Source organism: Musca autumnalis, unplaced genomic scaffold (genome assembly GCF_047663935.1).
Source record: "Musca autumnalis isolate F117 unplaced genomic scaffold, ASM4766393v1 scaffold_3, whole genome shotgun sequence".
Lineage (NCBI taxonomy): Eukaryota > Metazoa > Arthropoda > Insecta > Diptera > Muscidae > Musca > Musca autumnalis.
This window is the reverse complement of record NW_027411866.1, coordinates 153,293,839-153,320,501: the sequence shown is the minus strand read 5'-3', so window position 1 is coordinate 153,320,501 and position 26,663 is coordinate 153,293,839. Positions and strand designations below refer to the sequence as shown.

Here is a 26,663-nt window from a genome sequence, read left to right as displayed (position 1 = left end):
AAAAGCCACAAGGAACCCACCACAACATAAGGAATAATTAAACACCATAACAAACATGAAAAGGAAAGAAGAATGAAGCAAAACAGAAACAAATAAAAACAAGAGTCTCACATACACACAAAAACAAAGGTAAAGGCAGCATGTCATACAAACACACCACAACTCACCAAAATTGTTTTTTCAACACGGCATCGAATAGCGAGAGAAGAGAAACAAATTTTCGAAGAAAAGAGAGAAATATTGTTCAGTTGACACAAACTATTTTTGGATTTACAATACTACATGAGGAATCCAACAATATGTTAACAATACATATTTTGCTCTTGGAATATTGTTGGATCAAACATATTTTTTTCTCTGCGTGTAGACCCCTTATTTGGTATGCTAAAATTCAAATCTCGACGAGATAAAGCGATTTAGCGATGTGTGTCCGTCCATTAAAAATTGTAAACAAGCTTAAGGCCGCAATTATGGACCAATTGTAACGAATTTTTTAAGGAGGTTGGGTTCGGGCCATAATAGAAATGATTAGTTTTTGGTGATGATCGTGAAATGTTCAGGGGATAAAAGGGACCAAAATTTTAACCAATTTTGTAGCGGCTCTGTAGGTCAAAATAATAACCCGCAAAATTCTAAACAAAGTTTGAATTTATGATGAAGAAGAAGCGTACAAACCAACGTAAAGATCAGATAATAAAATGGACTGAAACTTTTGTGTGAAATTGGTAAACATTTCAATAACGTAGAGGTTAAACAACGGAAGTAGTAGTACTACATAAGTGGGTTTCATTACATTTTAGTTTGTGTGAACTAAATTTTCCTTTCCTGCTACAAAAATGTCTTTGTCATGCTAGATAACTTTTTGGTTTTGGTCATAAGTATTATACATTACATCTCTGATAATTGATAATTAAATTTTCACAATCATTGAAAAGAAGTTCCGTGGAGAGCGATTGTCCAGGGATAGTGGTATAGGGTATCCCATGGTCGGCTCCGTCTGACTATAGACTTTTCTTACTTGTTTTTTTAGATATGTCACTCTTTGAGCAAATGTTATATGTTATATTTGTGGTGGGATGTACACTGGGGTTATAACCAAAAAAAAAAAAAAAAAAATACCACCCCAGTACCATGTAGGCAAAATTGTGCTGATAACAAAAACGCGTTTTTAAGTCGATTTGGTGAAAAAAGTTTCCGCACCGACTGCGATTACTAAAGCCCTTTTGATATTTTTTCTACTTAAAAGTTTAAATTTGGTTTGTTTTAATAAATAGTTACAGAAAACAAATACGACACTCAGGCACACACACAAGTGTGATTGCTTAACAACCCAGCAAACCAATCGTACCGACATCTTAACGAAATCGGAACAAAATTCGGACGATACGTCCGATGTCTGATCCGAAATCGTAACGATATCTTAACGAAAGTTGTATGAAGTGGTTGACATAATTTCGGAACGAAATGTCGGAGCGAAATCGTATCGATTTCGATCCGATTTCGTAACGAAATCTGAAGAAAATCCTTGGGAAATTCGGAAAGGAAATTTCTTTCCGACATTCGTTCCGAAATCGGTACAAAATCTGAACTATTTCCGCTCCGAAAAATCGTTTAGAAATCGGAACGAAATCTGAACGACGTTGCTTCCGAAATTGTTCAGACGTGTCGGACATCCGACATTTGGTTTGCTGGGAACCCTATAAACTAACATCAACATACCACAGTGATCATTTTATCAATCACCAAACGTTTTTGATTTATTCACATGTGTTTAGTACTATGTATTTAGTTTTCTATCTGCTCTTGTGGAGTTGAGTACTTTTCGCTTTTCGTGTTGTTCGCACTCACGAATATAAACAAAACGAAACTAAACAGCGAGCTCGGCCAACGTGGGTTATGTTGTTCCTATGGAAAATACGAAACGATTCGAAATGTTATTTAAAGTATTTTTACGTACGCTGGTTAAAGGTGCATTAAATGCTCTGAAATATCGCGCCAAAAAACAAAAAACTCGCGTGCCGATGGATTTGCAGTCGGACACACACGCACTGTGCCACTGTACGCATTACTAAGTAAGTAGTGAAGTAAGTGGTTTTTACCTTGATAAATTATTTTCTAATAGGTTCCATAATGACTTACGAATCCGAATTTTTACTGGGAACAATCTAAACTACTCGCTTTATGCATAACCAGCAAAATTATTTTGAAGTAGTGCAATGTTTTGATGCAGTTCTAACGGAGTGGTGAAAAAGGCACCACATTTGATGCGCATTCGGTTGCGATCTAACGAATGACATCCATTTCTCACGTTTTAGCTGCATCCAGATGTAGTTCAATCAGAGTCGTGAAAAATGTACTCCAATTCCTTACATTTTAACCGCATTCTCATATTTTAATAGCATCCGGATGCAGTTCAGACGGAGTCCTGAAAAAGGCACTCCGTTCGTTACATTTTGTTAGCAATTGTTAGAGGTCCTTACAAGTACATACATTAGTCAGTTTGTACATTCCTACAAGCGCACCGGCATTAATTCTTCCAAAAACAGAAAAGCGTGTTAACCTTTCCAACAATTTCTTTTAAAATAAAATAATTTGCGAACATTTTTGCGTTAATTTATGAGAAGAACATTTTTTAATTGAGTACTGTTGGGGAGCTCGTCGAAATCTTAACTGGCGATGGGAAGACAATAAAAATATATACATAAAAACTCCTTAAACATACATATAAATCAAGAATAATACAGTTTGTATTAAATATAAATCGGAAGAACCACAGTTGCGGTACAAATACACACTGCACAGTGGTCCCACTCGCATGGAAAGGAGTGACATAAAAAGTTCTAATCGAGTTACCGCCTCGAAATGTTTAACATAGTTTTATAACGAGCCCAAAAGAGAGAAAACAAATTTTAATGGATGTAGGTCCACATTTGGGTGTAGCCCCCATATAAAGTTACCGCCTAATTTTTTTTTATATTTTGACGATTTTAGCCGAAACTGATTTGGCTGAAATTCTTGCATTTTGAGTTCTGAGGGAACAACATAACTCCTTGCAAAAAATGTTCAATATAGGTCCACGTTTGGGATAAAGCTCCCATAAAAACGTACCTCCAGATTTTCGGTATTTTGGCGTTTTTACAAGCGTGGTATAAGGGCAATAACTTACAGGGTGGCAGATGGGGCAGCTGGATTTTTTTATCGTAAAATAGAGACTTTCCCCTGTATTTTAAAAAATATATGGGCTTGCCCTTACGGGGTCTACATTAGTAAAACTGGATTTGATCATGGGAACTTCTGATTTGCAGAGGTACACACTACACACTGTGCTACGCGTACGAACAGCAGTTTTGGTTCTATGCACAGACGAGTTTCCCACGAGAACATGCATAAACATATCCTGTCTAATATCCTGACGAAATATCTCTGAAAGCAATTCGAATCTTGCTTAAAACTCTGAAGCAAACTTGTAGATAAGAGCATTAATAAAATGTTTGGAGAATAATTCACCTCGAAAAATTGCATTTGTTGCCTCAAAATATATAATATAAATAAAAATTCCTTTATTTCGTATATTTCGCACCATATCTTCAAAACTGTTACATTTCTCGCTAACTTCTCGTTAAAAGAAATATCCACTGGAATGTAGTTCACATCTCTTCCGAACATTCTATTCTTGTAAAATGCCTCTATCATGCTATTTCTAGCACATTTTGCAAAGAAAATTTGATAAATATATTGAAGTCCCTTCGGGTTTCTGATTCCTGGGATTGAACTGAGCAAAAAAGTCCACTAGACCATAGGTCTACGGTGAAAATTGAGCCTGCCGATTTTGACTTTAAAATTTTTATCCACGTTTTTTTTGACATTTTGGCATATAACGGCCAAACCATTAGGATTTTTGATCCAACACAAAGACAAACATTGTAGCCATGATAGTAATTAGGAACTCTCTAATACATCGCAGTATTGGAATGCTCCTTCAGGCGGTTTTGGCTTTGAGAAAGTGCAAACTTTTCGGAAAATGTCGTTGAATGGCACTGTGCTACAAAAGTTGATCAGGAAAAAATTCAAGCGTGCTAATGCAAAATTCTATCGTGTTGGAATCCATGGAGAACGAGAATGCCTTTAGTTCCTTTGGGTCACTTCGTGTAACGTGACATAAAATAAAACCAACAACAGCGACGCCCACTACCACAACAACAATACAACCGGCCAACAGAGAACAGCAACGCCCCACTACCCAACAGCGTCACAACCTGTCAATCCATACACACTGTTGGGTTCGCTTGCATTTCTGTGGGATGTGTGTGTTACAGTGCAATCTCAGGCAAGCGCCATCATAATAACTAGTAATTCTCAATTGCTCTGTGCGACTGTACACATTAATATTCCAGTTTCGTTGGGGAAAGAGAGGCTTGCTACTGCAGGGAGCCAGCCATACGGGCTTTAGTACAATTGTTGTGTTCGTAGTCCGCCAACCGACACGAGAGTGTTAAGAGGTTGGGAAGTATTTTTGAGAGCTACCCCTTTGCGCGGTGGCTAATACATTCACTGCACTTTCGGGTGTTGTTCCACTCCACCTTCGGGTGTTTTTCCACTCCACCCTCGGGTGTTGTTCTACTCCACCCTCGGGTGTTGTTTCACTCCACCTTCGGGGGTTTTTCCACTAGTCAGTACTCGTAGAATACCGTAGAGGCTAACTTAGAACTAACACTAACGAACGACAACCCGAACAGCCGAGCCAAGTGCGGTATCACCGAACACCGAATCCCCGAGTGGCCGAACACCTACAACACGAATTCCCCGAGTAGCCGAACACCGAATACCCGAGTGGCCGAACACCTATAACACGAATTCCCCGAGTAGCCGAACACCCACAACACGAATCACCGAGTGGACGAACACCAACAAGACCGAGCCTCCGAGTGGCCGAACACCACTGACGCGCATCACCCCCAATACGAAAACGGGATCTCCGAGAGATCGGATCACCGCGACACTAGCGCCGAAGCACCGGACCACTTCAACACATCCCGAATTGCCGACGGCCCGAAGAACCCACGGCAGGGACATCTTGTACACATTCAACATACCAACGAGCATAGCATTACCGATCATATCAAATAACGAATCCTAGAGTTCCCGATCATCTTCAAATCGTCTTCTACGAAACAACGAGTAACCCAGTTCCCGATCATCGTGAAATCATGCACAATCCAGCAACGACCCGTCACGCCGATCATTCTTATATCGGCTACCACTGAACAACGAATCATCCACTTCCAGAGCATCTACCAAGTCACCGAGTTGCCGGCCTTCAACAAAGCGCCTACATCCGAGCCGAACAACGGTCGTTAAGGGGTAGTTTACACTATATGTAAATGTCATATAACACGAAATAAAAACATTCCATATCTACCCACGCAGGCAATGTGGAGACGTAATTTTATTACATTTTTGCTGGTGTGGACGCACAAAGTAAATGGAGTAGGGAAAATCCCCAATATTGCACATATTAGCGACTATATAATGATGGAAAATTTCATGTCATATGACATTTACATATAGTGTAAACTACCCCTTAAGCAGCGATCACCTCATCGCCAGCCACTTGTCAAGTACGAAGCTTTCAACCCCATACTGTTAACCCAAGTTGCCGATTCCCCCAGCGTCAACGATCTGTCCTACTTCTGCCAATTAAACCCTTCTTATCGAATACACCATCAGTAGATTATAAACTAGTTTTACTTAAATAAACTTCCTATTATTACTACCAGGAAAGGGAGATTGTTCGTCTTTCATTCCGTAAGGTTTAGTGGGTCCTTATGGCGACCCTGGACACGACTGAGTCTACCCCAGCCTACGACAAAACCACGTTACATTTGTTTTATTTTATTTTAACGGTAAAAGCAGTAAACATCTAGGTTTCTTACATTTTCAAATTTAAATGGACATATCTTCTTTTGTCACAACGGATTTCAATTGATCCTTCTTCCTTTTAAGGAAGGAGCATTCCAATGCTTTTGCGATGTATTATAGAGTTCTTAATTACTGTCTTGGCTACAATTTTTGTCTGCATGTTGGATCGAAAATCTCAATGGTTCGGCCGTTATATGCCAAAATGTCAAAAAACAAATAAAAAAGAATCAGTCGGCTTTGCCGACAGAGATATACCCTCAGCCTGTGCGGATTGAAACACTTTTTTCCCAACAGAACTATGAACCGACAGAAATATGGATTGGATTAAAGCTCAAAAATCGGTGGGGGATATCGATAGATAGGGCTATAATATAAATAAAAATTCCTTTATTTCGTATATTTCGCACCATATCTTCAAAACTGTTACATTTCTCGCTAACTTCTCGTTAAAAGAAATATCCACTGGAATGTAGTTCACATCTCTTCCGAACATTCTATTCTTGTAAAATGCCTCTATCATGCTATTTCTAGCACATTTTGCAAAGAAAATTTGATAAATATATTGAAGTCCCTTCGGGTTTCTGATTCCTGGGATTGAACTGAGCAAAAAAGTCCACTAGACCATAGGTCTACGGTGAAAATTGAGCCTGCCGATTTTGACTTTAAAATTTTTATCCACGTTTTTTTTGACATTTTGGCATATAACGGCCAAACCATTAGGATTTTTGATCCAACACAAAGACAAACATTGTAGCCATGATAGTAATTAGGAACTCTCTAATACATCGCAGTATTGGAATGCTCCTTCAGGCGGTTTTGGCTTTGAGAAAGTGCAAACTTTTCGGAAAATGTCGTTGAATGGCACTGTGCTACAAAAGTTGATCAGGAAAAAATTCAAGCGTGCTAATGCAAAATTCTATCGTGTTGGAATCCATGGAGAACGAGAATGCCTTTAGTTCCTTTGGGTCACTTCGTGTAACGTGACATAAAATAAAACCAACAACAGCGACGCCCACTACCACAACAACAATACAACCGGCCAACAGAGAACAGCAACGCCCCACTACCCAACAGCGTCACAACCTGTCAATCCATACACACTGTTGGGTTCGCTTGCATTTCTGTGGGATGTGTGTGTTACAGTGCAATCTCAGGCAAGCGCCATCATAATAACTAGTAATTCTCAATTGCTCTGTGCGACTGTACACATTAATATTCCAGTTTCGTTGGGGAAAGAGAGGCTTGCTACTGCAGGGAGCCAGCCATACGGGCTTTAGTACAATTGTTGTGTTCGTAGTCCGCCAACCGACACGAGAGTGTTAAGAGGTTGGGAAGTATTTTTGAGAGCTACCCCTTTGCGCGGTGGCTAATACATTCACTGCACTTTCGGGTGTTGTTCCACTCCACCTTCGGGTGTTTTTCCACTCCACCCTCGGGTGTTGTTCTACTCCACCCTCGGGTGTTGTTTCACTCCACCTTCGGGGGTTTTTCCACTAGTCAGTACTCGTAGAATACCGTAGAGGCTAACTTAGAACTAACACTAACGAACGACAACCCGAACAGCCGAGCCAAGTGCGGTATCACCGAACACCGAATCCCCGAGTGGCCGAACACCTACAACACGAATTCCCCGAGTAGCCGAACACCGAATACCCGAGTGGCCGAACACCTATAACACGAATTCCCCGAGTAGCCGAACACCCACAACACGAATCACCGAGTGGACGAACACCAACAAGACCGAGCCTCCGAGTGGCCGAACACCACTGACGCGCATCACCCCCAATACGAAAACGGGATCTCCGAGAGATCGGATCACCGCGACACTAGCGCCGAAGCACCGGACCACTTCAACACATCCCGAATTGCCGACGGCCCGAAGAACCCACGGCAGGGACATCTTGTACACATTCAACATACCAACGAGCATAGCATTACCGATCATATCAAATAACGAATCCTAGAGTTCCCGATCATCTTCAAATCGTCTTCTACGAAACAACGAGTAACCCAGTTCCCGATCATCGTGAAATCATGCACAATCCAGCAACGACCCGTCACGCCGATCATTCTTATATCGGCTACCACTGAACAACGAATCATCCACTTCCAGAGCATCTACCAAGTCACCGAGTTGCCGGCCTTCAACAAAGCGCCTACATCCGAGCCGAACAACGGTCGTTAAGGGGTAGTTTACACTATATGTAAATGTCATATAACACGAAATAAAAACATTCCATATCTACCCACGCAGGCAATGTGGAGACGTAATTTTATTACATTTTTGCTGGTGTGGACGCACAAAGTAAATGGAGTAGGGAAAATCCCCAATATTGCACATATTAGCGACTATATAATGATGGAAAATTTCATGTCATATGACATTTACATATAGTGTAAACTACCCCTTAAGCAGCGATCACCTCATCGCCAGCCACTTGTCAAGTACGAAGCTTTCAACCCCATACTGTTAACCCAAGTTGCCGATTCCCCCAGCGTCAACGATCTGTCCTACTTCTGCCAATTAAACCCTTCTTATCGAATACACCATCAGTAGATTATAAACTAGTTTTACTTAAATAAACTTCCTATTATTACTACCAGGAAAGGGAGATTGTTCGTCTTTCATTCCGTAAGGTTTAGTGGGTCCTTATGGCGACCCTGGACACGACTGAGTCTACCCCAGCCTACGACAAAACCACGTTACATTTGTTTTATTTTATTTTAACGGTAAAAGCAGTAAACATCTAGGTTTCTTACATTTTCAAATTTAAATGGACATATCTTCTTTTGTCACAACGGATTTCAATTGATCCTTCTTCCTTTTAAGGAAGGAGCATTCCAATGCTTTTGCGATGTATTATAGAGTTCTTAATTACTGTCTTGGCTACAATTTTTGTCTGCATGTTGGATCGAAAATCTCAATGGTTCGGCCGTTATATGCCAAAATGTCAAAAAACAAATAAAAAAGAATCAGTCGGCTTTGCCGACAGAGATATACCCTCAGCCTGTGCGGATTGAAACACTTTTTTCCCAACAGAACTATGAACCGACAGAAATATGGATTGGATTAAAGCTCAAAAATCGGTGGGGGATATCGATAGATAGGGCTTTTGTACCATCCTAGCCTACGAAAAGCATAATATCGGGCCACTAGGGAAACTTCAGTTAAAATGTCCAAAGGATCCTCGAACAGACCCTCAACTACAAGAATGTGTTGAACATTTGTATGAGTGGTACCCCAACAATTGGACCGATACGGCCCAAATTTTAACATAAACTAAGCTAAAAAACTAAAAAATTTCGAGATCGAAAATTTGGACCAAATCCGTTGCTACGTTTGTGAGATATTGCGCTTATCATTTTAGCAAATATTTTCAAACATTTGTGGGAGAGGTACCCGAAGCAGTGGGCCTATAAGCACTACCATCGAATTTCATTTAATATTCGAAGAAATATTACGATATCCAAAGTGTGGACGAACGCAGTATTCGGTTCGAGCTCTACAGCCACTACATACACCTATGGGGCAGCTTTGCCACTTTTTAGACATTTTGTAAATTCTCAAAAATTATATTTTAAAAACCATGGTTTAATAAGAAAGGTTAGCTAAAGCTTTCTGTCAATTTTAATTTTTTCTTTTGACTGTTCCTTAAACGTCAATACAATATACAAATTATGTGTATGTGTGTGTGCTGTTTGAATAATATGCCAAACTAGTTTAAAAACAATCGAATTCAATGATTTTTTAAATTGATTTTAGAACATTTGTATGGAAGAAATTTATCAGCTATGCATATCCACAACTCAATTATGTGGAAAACCCTTGTCACTTCATTCATTTTTCGGGTTTTTTTATAAAATGCTCAAAAATGGTATTGTAAACAAACCCACTAGTTGCTTTTGTGTTTACTAATTTTGACGTTTTAGGAATTCAGGAAAAACAAGGGTTCTATAAATTGTTTTCATTTAAATCTACCTCTTTACTTATACCATGTTTAAAAACAAAATTATTAACATTTATATATCAAAACTAATAGCCAAGATATGCTTATATTTTTTTCAAAAATAATATTTGAAAAAACTTTAACGGTGTTGATATTAGAACATATGAAACAAATACGTGGCACACCCTCCCCATGTTACCATATATTATTATATGACCATTTAATTATAAAAATGCAAAATGTTTTAGAAACTTTTAATGCATTAGTGACGACTGTGGCTCTATTATTTCGCACACCAGTGTATGTATCCAGCAAAAAGTCTCATTACAAATTTACCTACTTTCTCATTATTTTAATACTTTCTAGTGGCCAAAAAAATAACTACTGATTTCTATTGACATGCCTTTGTTGAAATGATAATAGAGTAGGTCAATTTGTAATGAGTATTTTTGCTGGGTACATGTGTACACTTCCGAATGTCGCCCTGAAAACAGCAACAGGGTGTCTACTCATGACTCCAGTGGACCATCTACATGAAGAGGCAAATATTTTTCCAGTACAGCGACACAATCACATGCTTTCGTTGCAGTACCTGCTCGGATGCAACCGTGAGAACCATCCCAATCACCATATGGTGTATAATGCTCCACCCATTCAGACAGGAGAATCTTCATGACCTAGAAGAAGAGGTCCAAGCAAAATCGTAAAAGCCTAAAAAACCCTAACAAATTGAACTTTGACCGCGATTTATTTGAAAATATCTTCGGAGATATTTTCTTGTTGTTTGGATTTTTCTCATACATGAACATTGCTGTTTCAGAATCCGCAAAAAATTCCCAGGTGCAAGCAGTTTTCATTAAAAATTAGTAACGGCGCACCGTGCATGTCATTGTTTTATAAGGATGTCAATCTTGAAGAAAATTTTCACTGCTACAACATTTTCTTTAGTCCCATTACGACGGGACTCGCGGCTTCGAAGCAAAATCGTGAAAACCTAGAAACCCTCTAAAAATGTGAACTTTGACTGCGATTAATTTGAAAATCCCTCCAGCGCACGGTGGTCGAAAGCACTGATCTAGCGGCGCGAAATTCATAACTTGCAAACGAATTGAGATACGTCACTGAAATTTTGCACAATCTCAGCTTGTACCTGTGGGTAATAATGGGCCAAATATGAACAATATCGGCTTATGTTTTGGTATAGCCTCCATATAACGGTACCTTCCGATTTTCGGTATTTTGAGGATTTAAGCCACAATTCCGTAGCAAATTAGCAGTAATTTGTAGAGTTGGACAATCTCGTTCAATTGAACGATCCGGATCACTATCTCGTTCAATGGACACTCGTAATTTCTTTGACAAAACTGCGTATACTTAATTTCACACGTTGGTTTTTATGATGTTACTCATTCGTCTTTGAACGAGGACAGTGATCCGGATCGTTCAATTGAACGAGATTGCCCAACTCTAGTAATTTGGTGCGTAGGGTTCCTAGTGGTCACAAAATATTTCCACCAAAAATTACGAACATAGGTCCACGTTTTGATATAGCCCCCATGTAACCGTACCTCCCAATTTAAAGTATTTTGAATATCATGACCACATTTTTAATTCAACTTGTCTGTACTTTTGCATTCCGTGTTCTCACTGCGTACAAAATCTTCTTGCAAAACATTTTCAATACGGATTTATGTTTCGATGTAGCCCCTTTTATGGTACCCCCTATTCGTTGAATTTTTACTTGTTATCCCATATTTAATAACATATTTAGCTATAATATGGTATTATAATGTCTCCGGGGGTACAACTCCTCCTTGCAATTATTTCTCAAGATAGGTCCATATTTTGATTTAGCTCCCATACAAATGCACAGCTAAATTTGTATGAATTTCATGCAAAATCCCTTATTTTAAAAGTGCAGTCATAAAAAGATTTGCAAATATTTGCAGCCCGAATGTGGTTATTCAGTATCCAGAGAGTCCAATTTCATTCCCCAAAAAATAATCGGACCTAAGTTCGGCCAAGTTTACAAGATGCACTCTATGGAACAAGCGCGTACAATCCATAAAAACACTAAAAAATTGAATTTTTTGAAAATTTATTGATATATAACTAAGCACCTCCAGACCCCAAACTAATTTTTATAACTTAAATCACACCCTCTGCTATTAATTAAAAATATATCTTGTCCATTTTTATTACAAATTTATTTAACATTTAAACAAATATGAAGTTAATTTTTTTGCAAAAATTTTTTAAAATCTGATGCAACAAAAACTCTTGTATTTGACAGTGAATAACTGAGTAAATATTTATAACAACAAAAATTAAAAAATAAAATCTTTGTCTGCAAAGTGTCTGTAATCGATACAATGGAAAATATTTCGCAATTTTCTAGTTCGATTTTTTGACTTTCGCGCCGCTAGATCAGTGGTTTCGACCAGTGTGCAGCGATTTTTTTTTTATTTTTTTCATCTATTAACATTGTAGTTCCAGAGTCCTAAAAAACTTCCCAGGTGTAAGCACCTTTAATTTAAAGTTAGTTAAGGCGCACCGTGACGCTTCTACGAGGGTAGAAGGATATAGCCACAGTACACCACAAATCACCATGGTGCAACCATGTCTTAAAAATGACGCATCATAGTAACCCTACATATCAGTTGTCCAAGACCACGTTCTCCCCAGCAAAAAATTCCTTACCAAAAAATGGGATTTTAAAGTAATTTTTAGTAGACATAACCACTCAACATAAACTTACTACTCGTAACCCATTACGAGTATTTTAACAAGGGCATTCCGCACTATATAACTAGTTATTCTATGGCCACTAGAAGTTCAAAAATAAACTAAACAAGTAAAAATTGCATTAGGTTTTTACTTAACTTAACCACTGGGTTTCAAATGTGAATTTCATAGAGCATACGTTAAATAAATCTTCATAAATAAGGTAAACCCGGCAAAAGCTCTATTGCAAACGACGTTTTAAGTTCGGCAGGGCTGAACTTTTTATACGCCCACCACGAAATGTATTGAAGTAAATAGGAAAAATTAGTTTCCTAGTATAAAGTACTAAGATCATCCTTTACGTTAAGGTTTATTTTTTCGCCTATTAATGCTGTTTAGAATTTATTATCTTCCATGCCCCCATGTCTTTATCCTAAAGCGATCCAATTACAAAAGTAAAAAAATGGTTAAGTCGAAATCTCCCGCCTATTTAGACTTATGTATATTTTTTAGTTTAACCTCACCATTTGAGGAAATTTGTAAATATGTATATCGTTTTTCTTGATCGGGGCGCACCCAACGTTGTCTCGAAAATTAATTTGCATGCCGATGCACTCATAAGTTTAGCAAATATAGCGATTATAAAAGTATAGTCCCCCGAAATTCGTCTGAAAATATATATATCATTTTGGACCACATTCCTGCTAAACATTTTCTGTAAATAGCATGAAATTTGGTTCAGTAGTTTTGGAAAAATAATGTATTGAAAAGAGTGGGCGTGGTCTTCAGTTTTCAAGACATGACATATTTAAAAAAAGTGGGAGTGGTCAAGTCTTTGGGTACTAAAAAAGTAGGTAAAGTCCGAGACACATCCGAATTAAATCTCGAGAATTAATTTCCAAACCGATAAATTCGTAATTATTGTAAATATAGTATTTTTATACCCTACACCACTATGTGGGGAGGGTATTATAAGTTGGTTTTGGCCAAAAAGTTTGTAACGCATCGAAATAATGGTCGTAGACCCATACTTATATATACCAAAATGAATGTCTCGACGAGCTGAGTCGATCTGGCTATGTGTGTCCGTCCGTCAGTCCGTCCGTCCGTCCGTCTGTCCGTCTGTCCATCTAAACCTTGTAATCACGCTACAGGTCGCAATTTTGATCGGATCGTCACGAAATTTTGGGTGTTGATGGGGGTCCCGGAGGGGAAGAAGCCTATTGATTTTGGTGATGGTCGGATAATATTTAGGGGTCGGAAAGGGCAAAAAACTTAGGTGGATAAAAATACAAGCTTTTTTTCCAAAGCCAATATCTCAGCTTCTATATGGGGTATACCAAAAGCAAAACCTGACAATTAAAGCAGAAAATATCACCTTTCTAATGATGTAAAGTAGGTGCTCGTAGGTGATCAAACAACGAAGATATCGCAATAGTAGCAAATAAAACCCCAATTTTCATTTTTGCGATTTTAATTATATTGACAAATATCACAGCTTTGGTTGAAAATTTTCCAAAAGCAAAGCCTGACTATGAAAGTAGAAGATCTCGTCTTTACAATGATGCAAACTAGGTCGGCGTTGGTAACCAAATAACGGAGATATCGCAATAGTCAGTAATACATCCCATTTTTCTATTTGTTTGGAAATCACGCTACAGGTCGCAATTTTGATCGGATCGTCACGAAAATTTGAGGGTTAATGAGGGTGTCACAGATGAAGAAGCATATTGATTTTGGTGATGGTCGGATAATATTTAGGGGTCGGAATGGGCAAACACTTATTTCGAGAAAGGTCAACGTTTTATTTCAAAGCCAATATCTCTGTTTCTTTAAGAGGTATATCAAAAGCAAAATCTGGCAAGGAAAGTAGAAAATATCACCTTTACAACGATGTAAATTAGGTTGTCATAGGTGGTCAAATAGCAGAGATATGGCAATAGTCGATAATGCATCCCATTTTCCGATTTTTTTGTAATCACGCCACAGGTTCCAATTTTGAACGGATCGTCACGAATTTTTAGGGGTTAATGGGGGTCCCTCAGAAGAAGAAGCCTACTGATTTTAATGATGGTCGGATAATATTCAGGGGTCGGAATGGGCAAAAACTTATTTGGAGAAAAGGTCTACGTTTTATTTCAAAGCCAATATCTCTGTTTCTTTAAGAGGCATATCAAAAGCAAAACCTGGCAAGGAAAGTAGAAGATATCACCTTTACAACGTTGTAAAGTAGGTTGTCGTAGCTGCTCAAACAACAGAGATATCGCAATAGTCGGTAATGGATCCCATTTTCCGATTTGTTTGTAATCACGCTACAGGTCCCAATTTTGATCGGATCGTCACGAATTTTTTGGGAGTTGATGCGGGTCCCACATATGAAGAAGCCTATTGATTTTGGTGATAGTCGGAAAATATTTAGGGGTCGGAATGGGGAAAAACTCATTTGGAGACAAATTCAAAGTTTTATTCTTTGTGAAAATATTTGCTTCTAGTAGGGGCATTCCAACGGCAAAGTCTGTCAATGGAAGAAGGAAATATTACCTTTACATTGGTGTAAGGCAGGTTGGCGAAGGTGGTCAAACAAGGGAGATACCACAATAGTCGGTAGTACATCCAATTCTTCCATTTTTTGCAATCAAGCTACTGGTCGAAATTTTGGGTGCTTATGGGGGTCCCAGAGACAAAGAGGCATATTATTTTTGGTGGTAGTCGGTTTATATTGCCTAAAAGAAATGTTTACCAGTGAATAGCTTATGCACAGGGGTAGTGGTGTAGGGTATCACATGGTCGGCCCCGTCCCGACTATAGCCTTTGCTCACTTGTTTAAGAAATATGTAGGTATAGGATAAGTACCCTTCCGAAATTCAACAAAATGTGTGGTCTATTTCACCAGGGGCCATCGCTGTACATTCCCTGACAATTTCGGGAAAAACATTTCAGTAGTTAGTACCCCGCCCCCTTCGAAATTCAACAAAATTTGAATTTGATTTTTATTTATATAGATCTAGACTAGAATTATTATTAAATTTATATAGAAGATATTTGCAAAAATATAAAGGAATATGTATTGGAATATGAAAGTTATAGAGAATTTAAAAAAATTGTCGATTTGTTCCATATCCGCACTTATGACACAAATGTGAAATATTGTACACCATATGAAACACCATATGAAAAGTGAAATGTGTTTTAAACTTTTACGTTTAAGTTTAACACATTTAATTATACCCTTCATATCATGGTGGGGGGTTTTAAAATGTCATCTTGTGTCACTTTTATTGCGAAACTTGAAATAATGAACGAAAAGGAAATTGAAGGAAGACATCGAATGAGTTAGAATGTCGAAATGCTCTACTAAAAAAACTTCACTTGATTGGTCCGAAGACATGTATTTTCAAAAAAAAAAAAAAAAACAAAAAAAAAAAACGAAACAACAGCGAACATATACAGTGGCTCCAAGCGAAAGTCGTACACCTAATGAACTTTTTTTAATTGACTTATATCTCCCGCACAAAAAGGGATATGAAGAAAGTAATTACGCAGCCTTTTAGTGCATTTAGTAGACAATTTAGAAACACGATATAATAAAATAATCAAGCCGTTTACATTGTTGAAAAATTAAATTAGTTAAAATACTAAGAATCTTAGCACCAAGCGAAAGTCGTACAGCAATTATAAAGACAAAGTATTTGTTAATATAATTAATTCTAGTACATGTTCCTGTTTTTTGTTAAATCCTACGATAGATTTAGTGTACCATCAGTGCTTCTTTACAATTGAGAGGGTCAATTCTGGAAACTTGTATTAGATTTAATGAGAAAGAAGCGTAAAAATGAAATAAAAATTATTTTTATGAAACCACATGAGAAAATGATTTATTCAACTTTACAAAAACAATTTTTTTCGATTCAGCAGATATCGAAAATTAAAAAAAATTAATAGCTTTGCACTCAATACTTTGATGTCTACTAATAAGAAAAAAACACATATGAAACATTTAAAATAACTCAAACAATATATTAATTATATTTTCTTGTTAATAGTTTAATACACGAAGCGCAAAATGAGTTGATTTTTAATGTCCCTACACTCTAATCGATTGAGAAAAATATTTGGAAGCTTTTTTTCCAATGTGCAGTCAAAATTTTTACAACATAAATACTTTGTCAATTGGTGATAAAAAAGGCGTAAAAAAACTATACCTAAAGTTATCCAAGAGCGATGTTTAGAATATCAAAACAATAGCGATGAATGCATAGATTTTCTTAAAAGAGTGTAATTTTCATAGATGCAACAAGTTCTGTGCGAAACCTGACATTACATTGTGAAAAATCCCTCAAATTGCTTCATGTCTAATACACGAATAATAGAAAATAACGCATCAGTGTATCTGTGAGTATGTGGGGCTTATCCTTTAGATTTGAATCTTTGTTTTATAATTTTTTTGAAGTCATTGGGAATCGAACTATGAGATTTTATAATTAAAATGAGTTCTTGCTACCTGGCGAATAATGTATTGGTCAAGGTAAGCGTTGTTCTTTCTGCCAAAACTCTGACTTCAAGCATAAAAGCTTATTATTTGCGACCACTGGTATTAAATAATTGTTTCAATAACATGGGTTGGCTGGACTGTACACGCAGAGAAAAAATATTGTTGGAACAATCATATTCTAAGAGCAAAATAGTGTATTTTAAAATTCTTAAAATATGTATTGTTGGCGCAACAATATATTTTGTGTCATCATGTTTCCTAATAAAAAATATATGGTTGAAACAACAATATATATTTTCAGATTTTTAAAATACACTATTTTGCTCTTAGAATATGATTGTTCCAACAATATCTCTTCTCTGTGTGTAGTCCAAGCTTGAACAATAAATCGTCAATAGTGGTTCTATAAATGGAAAATGTCTCCAGACGACTTATACTTCCAGACATCCTTATAGGAGATATTTTCAAAACAAGCGGCGACATATTTTACACTACAGCTGTACAAAACTGGTCAAAAATATTCTAAATCGATTGCAGAATTCAACTTTATAATTGCTGTACGAGTTTCGCTTGGTGCTAAAATTCTTAGTATTTTAGATATTTTAATTTTATAACAATGTAAACGGGTTGTTTATTTTATTCTATCGTGTTTCTAAAATGTCGACTTAATGCACTATAAAGCTGCGTAAATACTTTCTTTGTATCCCTTTTTGTGTCGGAGATATAAGTCAATTAATACAAGTAAAAAAGCATTAAGTTCGGCCGGGCCGAACTTTTTATACCCTCCACCATAAAATATTCTGAACTAAAATGGAATAATTGGTTTTCATTCCTGTACCCAACTTTAAGTGGGTACGTTAAAATGTCAGATAAAGTACATAAAATGCTTCATTCGGAAGGCCCTTTTTTATGGTGCCTAGAAATTGGGAGGTGGGTGGTGGGCTAGAAATTGGGAGGTACCGTTATATAGGGGCTATAATAAAACATGGGCCTATGTTGACAGTTTTTGATGGTAGCCTTTAATGTCAAATAACTCCTAATTCGGTTTAAAATTTTAGCTAGAATCCTCAAAATACCGAAAATCGGTAATATTATAGCTAATTCGGTCTAGAAATGGGACTTAAAATGTCAAAATACCGTAAATCGGGGGTACCGTTATATGGGGGCTATACCAAAACGTGGCCCTGTGTCCACGAGTTTTTTTATATATGTTTATTGACACTTAAGAACCCTAAATGTCAAATTATAGCTAAATCGGTCTGAAAATGTAGCTAAAAACGTCAAAATACCGTAAATCGGGGGGTAACGTTATATGGGAGCTATACCAAAACGTGGACCTATGTCCACAACTTTTGTTATATAAGTTTACTGATACTTAGGAAACCTAAATGTCAAATTATAGATAAATCGGTCTGAAAATGTTGCTAAAACCGTCAAAATACCGTAAATCGGGGAATACCGTTATATGGGGGCTATACCAAAACGTGGACCTATGTCCACAAGTTTTGTTATATATGTTTATTGACACTTAAGAACCCTAAATGTCAAATTATAGCTAAATCGGTCTTAAAATGTAGCTAAAAACGTCAAAATACCGTAAATCGAGGGGTACCGTTATATGGGGGCTATACCAAAACGTGGACCTATGTCCACAAGTTTTGTTATATATGTTTAGTGACACTTAAGAACCCTAAATGTAAAATTATAGCTAAATCGGTCTGAAAATGTAGCTAAAAACGTCAAAATACCGTAAATCGGGAGGTATCGTTATATGGGGACTATACCGAACCGTGGACTTATCTTGACAATTTTTAGTGGAGCAATTTCGCGGCTATTGGGAACCTCAAATGTAAAATTTCAGCTGGTTTGGGCAACAAATGCGGCTAAGATCCTTAAAATACCTTAAAGCGGGAGGTACCGTTATATGGGGGCTATACCAAAACTTGGACCGATATAGCCCATCTTCGGACCGATATAGCCCATCTCCGACGGCTAAAAAAATGGTATTCCCCAATTTTCAGCGAAATCGGTCAACAAATGCGACCTGTATGTTGCGAACGGACGGACGGACATGCATAAATCGACTCAGAAAGTGATTCTATGTATATCCCTAGAAGGAACTATGGGTCTATCTCGCTTCCTTTTGTATGTTACATACAAATGCACTAACACATAATACCCCTTACCACATAGTGGTGTAGGGTATAAAAATGTCATTAGGTGTACGACTTTCGCTTGGAGCCACTGTATATAACGCTAATTCATGATGTCTCCAGAGCTCCGATTTATTCGCGAGTGAAAATTTGCGGGGAGGTTGTAAGTTTTTTTTTTGGTGCAATTTTTTTGGTGGGGTTGGGCAAGATTGTTTGAAGGTGTGGTAAGTTTTTGTTTGGGTGGGGGAAGGGGCGATTTGCCCCCCCCCCCCCTCAACTTGCTCAAATTCCAGAAGAGTTTCACTCGCGAGTGGAATTCGAGAGAATTAGAGCGAGTATTCGCAGCTCTGGATGTCTCCTACAAGAAATTCATCATACCATAACTCCACACTACGACTGAAGGCAGACCTGTTGCATAATGTTATTTATGATATTGTCATTGAGTATAACTTATCGGCTACTACCACGAACTTACCTCATCAATTATACGGCCAAGTAATTTCAACATTTTTCGTTGTTCTCTAAATAATGTTATATCGGCTAATTTGAGAAAATATTTGATTTGATAAACTGCTTTAAACATTATATTCGAAATATACTCCATGATGCTATTTAAAAGAAAACGAAAATAAAAATTATTTCGGGAACAAAAAGAAAAGATTTTCCCTCTTACCTGGTTATAAATTGGGCATAGTGTTTTACATTTAGGGTACTTTTATCGAAGTCTCGACCCAGCATTGTTTCTGCACGGGGTAATGTTTAATATTGAACCTTATATGCATATATGTACATACATATATGTATATGTACAGTAGGGTTAAAACTTTTTTGCAATTTTTGCAAATATCAAAAATACGACCGCATACCTGTGCATGAAAAGCACTATGAAATACGGTGTCAGTTTTTCTCTATCGCGAAAAAGTTTCCGCACCAAGTGCATTGAAGTTGAGTAACGCATTATTTAATTTTATTTGTCATAATGGCGCATATACGCTTTTCGTAATAACTTATTAATAGTTTTAATCTAATTTAAAATCAATTTCAAACCATTCTGGATCAATCTGTTATCAAATCGCGATATTTCATTTAGCATTTAATACACCTTTGGTAATATTGCAAATTTTTGTTTTTCTTTATAAACTCGCGAATTTAATGTTTATATTTATTGTACCTATCGGACAAGAGAATATGTGGTCATTTGCAATGAATTCGCGAAAGTTACAGACTGTTTTAAATGACTTTGCCTTTGTTTTCTATAAATATTTATCAAACAAAGCAAATCTAAATTTTTAAATAGAAAAATATCAAAAGTTTTTCACCGAATCGAATTAAAATACGCGTTTTCGTTTGAAAAAATAATGTGTTTGGTTTTTTACAGTCTTCTACAAAAATATGAAAAAATATTCTGGCTAATCCTTTACTAGAGTACTCACAATTAGTAATAAATTTTAGCAATTCAAATTTACAAACATTGTGGCGTTTTTTTGGGATAGCGTTTGCAATTTTGTTTTTTTTTTCTAAGTAGTCTGGCTTAATCCCATTGTTGGACCCATTTACGGATCGTTGTTTAATATTTTAAAACAACTAGTTTATTAGTGGAAAAGATTTGGCATTCTTCGCCAAGGGGTAAGGCAGGGAATACTATAGTTTCGATTCTCGCCACAGAATCTCATCAGTTCCCTTGTTTTTTGTTTGTGGATATTCTCCACCGAAGTTATTTTTTAATAACTTCTTCAACAAAAAACTTGTTATACCCAAACATCAATCGTCAGCTCGAAGTATAAAGGTAAGCAAAGAAAAAAGTTCAATGAGAAGTTTTTCCTTGGCAACCTCACACAAGTCCGACGAAAGTGTCTGCGAAAACAATTCAAACCTTTTCCACTAGTATGTGCCGTCGAATTTCGACGAATGCACACACCAAAATTTGGTTGGTCTGCTTTACAGCAAAAACAACACAAGTCGTGCCAGTGTCTTCAATTAGAAACATTGTGGCGTTTTTTTTTTGGAATAGCGTTTGCAATTTTGTTTTTTCAAAATAGTCTGGCTTAATCCCATTGTTGTTGTTTTAATATTTTAAAACAACTAGTTTATTAGTGGAAAAGATTTGGCATTGTTCGCCAAGAGGTAAGGCAGGGAATACTATAGTTTCGATTCTCGCCACAGAATCTCATCAGTTCCCTGGCACGACGTGTGTTGGTTTTGCTGTAAAGCAGACCAACCAAATTTTGGTGTGTGCATTCGTCGAAATTCGACGACACATACTCGTACTAGTGGAAAAGGTTTGAATTGTTTTCGCAGACATTTTCGTCGGAGTTGTGTGAGGTTGCCAAGGAAAAACTTCTCATTGAACTTTTTTCTTTGCTTACCTTTATACTTCGAGCTGACGATTGATGTTTGGGTATAACAAGTTTTCTGTTGAAGAAAGTATTAAAAAATAACTTCGGTGGAAACTATCCACAAACAAAAAACAAGGGAACTAATGAGATTCTGTGGCGAGAATCGTAACTATAGTAATCCCTGCCTTACCCCTTGGCGAACAATGCCAAATCTTTTCCACTAAAAAACTAGTTGTTTTAAAATATTAAAACAACAACAAAGAGATTAAGCCAGACTATTAAAAAAAAAAAAAAAAAAAAAAAAACAAAATTCAAATTTACTCTTGCGCTTTCGTAATGGAAATAAAATTTCACTGTGTGGCATAAGTATTTTGACAAAATTGTTGTAATGATTTTTAGACCTCAACATTTAAAAATGCCCTATTTATGTTTTTGATGGCGTTACGAAATAAGTCCCCAATGAAATAAGTCCCCAAACTGAAAACGAAATAAGTCCCCAAATTTGGGGCGTTATTTCATAATGAAATAAGTCCCCAAAAATTTAAATGAAATAACTCCCCAACGAAGTGAAATAACTCCCCAAAATAAAATGAAATAACTTCCCAAATTTTGGGACTTATTTAATTATGAAACAAGTCCCCAATTTTAAAAATGAAATAATTCCCCAAAAACTTTCATCGATTGTTATGTTTTTTTTTCGTATGCAGCAAAAATAGTAATTGATAACATATACAGTTATACAATATCAATTTAGATACAAATTTTCTAGGCAACCAGGCCACTTGAAGACGTTATTTTGTTCTGCAATTGAGTTATTTTTCAAAGATTTTATTTTCATCTGAAAAACAAACTTTTCGAATTTCCTCTTGGAAAATATCTACTTTTGGTACCACATTTGTACACATGCCGTTTTTCTCATATATTATCCAAGTTAAAAACATTTTCACCGTTATCTTACTGTTTTCCAATAACTCTGTTGACTTATTTATTTCACTGTCTTTCATAGGAATATTTTTTCTTTTTTTAATAAAGATACATATTCAATGCTTTGAAATATTAAGAATTTGAATGTAAATTATTTTGTTGTGAAAATAGGTTAATATTTTGGTATGAAACAAAAATTCGCGCGAATTTTGGTTTCATACCAAAATATCAACCTATTTTCACAACAAAACAATTTACGATCAAATACGATGAATGGTAGTACGAGTAGTTGTTTGTGGGAAAAAGGACTTGTCTTGGTATCAAGTTAAAAATTCGCGCGACTACCATTCATCGAAAACGATCAACTTTCACAATCATATTTCCCTATGCTTTTAGTTACATATATTTCTTCTTCATTCTAATGATTAAGCTCCATATTTTTTTTTTTTTTTTTTTGTTAAAAAACTTTCCATCTTCCACATTCACTCTTGATTTGCAACCTTTTATGCTGCAAATGCAGGGGTTGTGTTTAAATCATTTTTGGAATATGTAATACCTTTGAACTTTTTTCTCAGCGGCAATAATTTCGACTTCCATACTGATCAGTAGACGCTCTTCAATTTCTAAATAATTTGCAATTTTAGAAAAATGAAATAAGTCCCCAAATTAATTTTTGGGGATTTATATCATTTTTAAATTTGGGGAGTTATTTCATAATGAAATAAGTCCCCAAATTATACCCTCAGCCTTTAGGCTAAAGAGGGTATTTACACTTTGATACGACCAAAAATGTGCCTCATCGAAATAATGGTTTTAGACCCCAAGTATGTTTGTACTATATCCGTTTCAGACAATTTTGAGTAGATCTAGCAATGTCCGTCCGTCCGTCTGTCTGTCTGTCTGTCTGTCTGTCTGTCTGGCAGGCTGGTGCGCACGATAACTCTCGAACGGATAAATCGATTCGGTTCAAATTTTGGGTATCGAAATATTTTGTCCAGATTCGATTTAAGTTCGAAGATGGGCCATATAGGTCCACTCCTTCAGGTACCTCCCCCACAAAAGTTCGAAAATGTTCGGAAAATTTGTGCGTACGATAACTCTTGTAGGGAATAACCGATTAGGTCCATACTTTGCACATCGTCTAACTTCTACCAAACTTAGATGAGGTTCCAATATGGACTCAATCTGTCCACTCCTTCGGGTACCTCCCACACAAAATTTCGGAAAAGTTCAGTTTAGGACCTGGTCTCGAATCGCTTTGATTTTTGTTTACGCAAGTTGTATTTGCTGTCCTCTATACGACGCTGTAAGTTTCATTAGGGGCAAGTTCGTACTTCCTGAGAAAATAGCCTGAAAGTTACAAAAAACCCTATGACACCGTGTGTAGTGGTTAGAGCGCAAGATAACTCTCGAACGGATCTGCCGATTCGGTCCAAAATTTGGCTTTCGTAATATTTTGTCCAAACTTAGTTCAAGTTCAAAGATGGATTATATCGGTCCACTCCTTCCGGTACCTCCCCCACAAATTTCGAAAATGTTCGGAAAATTTGTGCGTACGATAACTCTTGAAGGGAATAACCGATTTGGTTCATACTTTGCACATTATGAAATTTCTACCAGACTTAGATGAGATCCAATATGGACTCAATCGGCAAACTCCTTCGGGTACCTCCCACACAAAATTTCGGAAAAGTTCTGTTTAGGACCTGCTCTCGAATCACCTTGGTTTTTGTTGTAACATCTTGTATTCACTCCCCTCTATACGACGGTAAAAGTTTCATCAGGGGCAAGTCCATACTTCCGGAGAAAATAGCCTGAACGGTGTAAAAAACCCCTATAACAGCGTGTGTAGTGGTTGGAGGGCAAGATAATTCTCGAACGGATCTGCCGATTTGCTCCAAAACTTGATCTTCGTAATATTTTGTTTACACTTCGTTTAAGTTCCAAGAAAAGCCATATCGGTTCACTCCTTCTGATACCTCCCCCGCAAAAGTTCAAAAATGTTCGGAAAAATTGTGCGCACGATAACTCTTGAAGGGAGTGATCGATTTGGTCCATACTTTGTACATCATAATATATCTGCCAGATATAGATCAGGTTCGAATATGGACTATATTTGTCCACTTTTTCGGGTAACTCCCACACAACATTTCGGATAAATTCTTTTTGAGACCTGCTCCAGAATCAATTAGTTTTTTGTTGAAGCAACTTGCATTCGCTGCTCCAAATACGATAGTATATGCTTTTTCAGGGGCAAAGAGTCTGAGAGGGGTTAAGAGTCTGTTCGAGGATCCTGTGGAAATTTTTATCGAAGGCTTAATAGTGGCCCTGTTTACAGCGATATTATGTTTTTTAGGCAAGTATGGTACAAAAGTCCTATCTAGCGATATTTCCGCAAATTTTTGATCTTTAATCCACTCCATTTTTTTGTCGGTTCATACGCCCAAAAGTGTTTCACTCCACACATGCTGAGGGTATACATCTGTCGGCATAGCCGACTGATACTTTTTTACTTGTTTTTGTATCAAATAAATCCCCAGAAACATGAAATAAATCCCCAAAAATTTAAATTATAGTTTTTGTTGTTTTGTGTATAAAATTTTGGGGACTTATTTCATTTTTTAGTTTGGGGTGTTATTTCATTGGGGAGTTATTTCGTAACGCCGTTTTTGATTATTGTCAGTTACGGTAAAAACAATATATTTAAAAGACATTTGTACCATTTTGGACCCATTTACGGATCGATATTTCAAGGATGTAGGGATATTCATTAAACAACATTTTCGATGGCTTTCTCCCATTATTTCAGAATACTTTGTGGATTTCCACTTTTTTATGAGAATAACAAATTTTTTTTCTCTTACAAATGGGATATTTGAAGGAAATTACTTTAAGTTTGGTCCCGAAATACTTTCCAATCCTGCTCCACAAAATTCAGCCTTACCATAGTAGCACTTCGATCAGTTTACTACCATGTTGTTATGAAAGATCGTTCAAAGTGCCAAAATATTCATTACAGTCTACAGGATTAACGATAAAAATTAAATATCGCAGTATTTTAAATGGAGGATCAGAATATTCTGATGCCTGGGAGCATTTGGTCATGGAAATAACATCAGAAGGTCATTTATATCACAAAGATATAGAGTTTTTGAAAGTTTTTAAGTCTGGAGTGTTACCCCCAATGGCTTAAACTTCATCATTACTCTCTATTACAGAGAGTAATGTTTTTCAAAACGAACTGACAGTGTTGCAAAATTTTACTGATCGCTACCATTATCATGATTTCATCCCGGCGAAGGGAATTATCAATTGGCTTCTCAGTTTTTGAAATGATGCCTTTTTAGCGAAAAACCGAACTCTTTAAGTGTCTAGTATTCTCATATGAATGAGAATCACACTCACTTTTCGGCTTTTCCAAAGAAACACCAAAATCAAAATATTTTGCAACATGTCAGCACGTATCAACTAAGAATTCTTCGAATTCTGTGAGTTGAAAAAAACACCAACACAGTTGCCTGTGAGGTTGTTGTTGGAATTTTGTTTTTATTTTTAAACAAATCTCCCCGACGCGTGCCATTCGTTGTTTTTTGTTTGTTTTGAAAGATTTTTGAAAAAAGGACCAAAAAGACCCATTTGATGAACCGAATGAGGGTTAAAATTTCTAAAAAAAATATTCCCCAAAATCTACATTGTAATGTTGCCAATGACACTACCCAGCAAACCAATCGTACCGATATCGTAACGAAATCGGAACAAATTTCGGACGTTACGTCCGATATCTGATCCGAAATCGTAACGATATCTTAACGAAAGTTGTATGAAGTGGTTGACATAATTTCGGAACGAAATGTCGGAGCGAAATCGGATCGATTTCGGTCAGAATTCGCAACGAAATCGGAAGAAAATCCTTGGGAAATTCGGAATTCGAATTTCTTCCTCCGAATTTTCGTACAGATTTCTGAACGATTTCGGAATAATGTCGTATGAAAATCTGAGGTACCTTCCGAACTTTCGTAAAGGTTTCTGAACAATTTTGGAATATTTTCATATGATTATTGAAGGAAAAAAATTTTCTCTGATGCCTCTTTTTTATTGATAATTTTTTTATTGGAAGAAGATTATAATTTCAAAGATATCTAATGATTTTCACTGTTGTTATCATTTT

The 26,663-nt window shown here is 36.7% G+C and overlaps 1 protein-coding gene across 1 annotated transcript in view; it reads right to left on the bottom strand.

Moving 5' to 3' along the window:
* LOC141397962 (probable cytochrome P450 313a4) overlaps positions 1–26,663 on the bottom strand; it is a 45,082-nt gene that overhangs the window by 6,240 nt on the left and 12,179 nt on the right. The window contains exons 4-5 of the mRNA XM_073974994.1: positions 19,909–19,978; positions 19,711–19,843 (exon numbers count right to left, since the gene is read on the bottom strand). Coding sequence (XP_073831095.1) covers positions 19,711–19,843; positions 19,909–19,978 — 203 coding nt within the window. The remainder of the gene's footprint in view (positions 1–19,710; positions 19,844–19,908; positions 19,979–26,663) is intronic.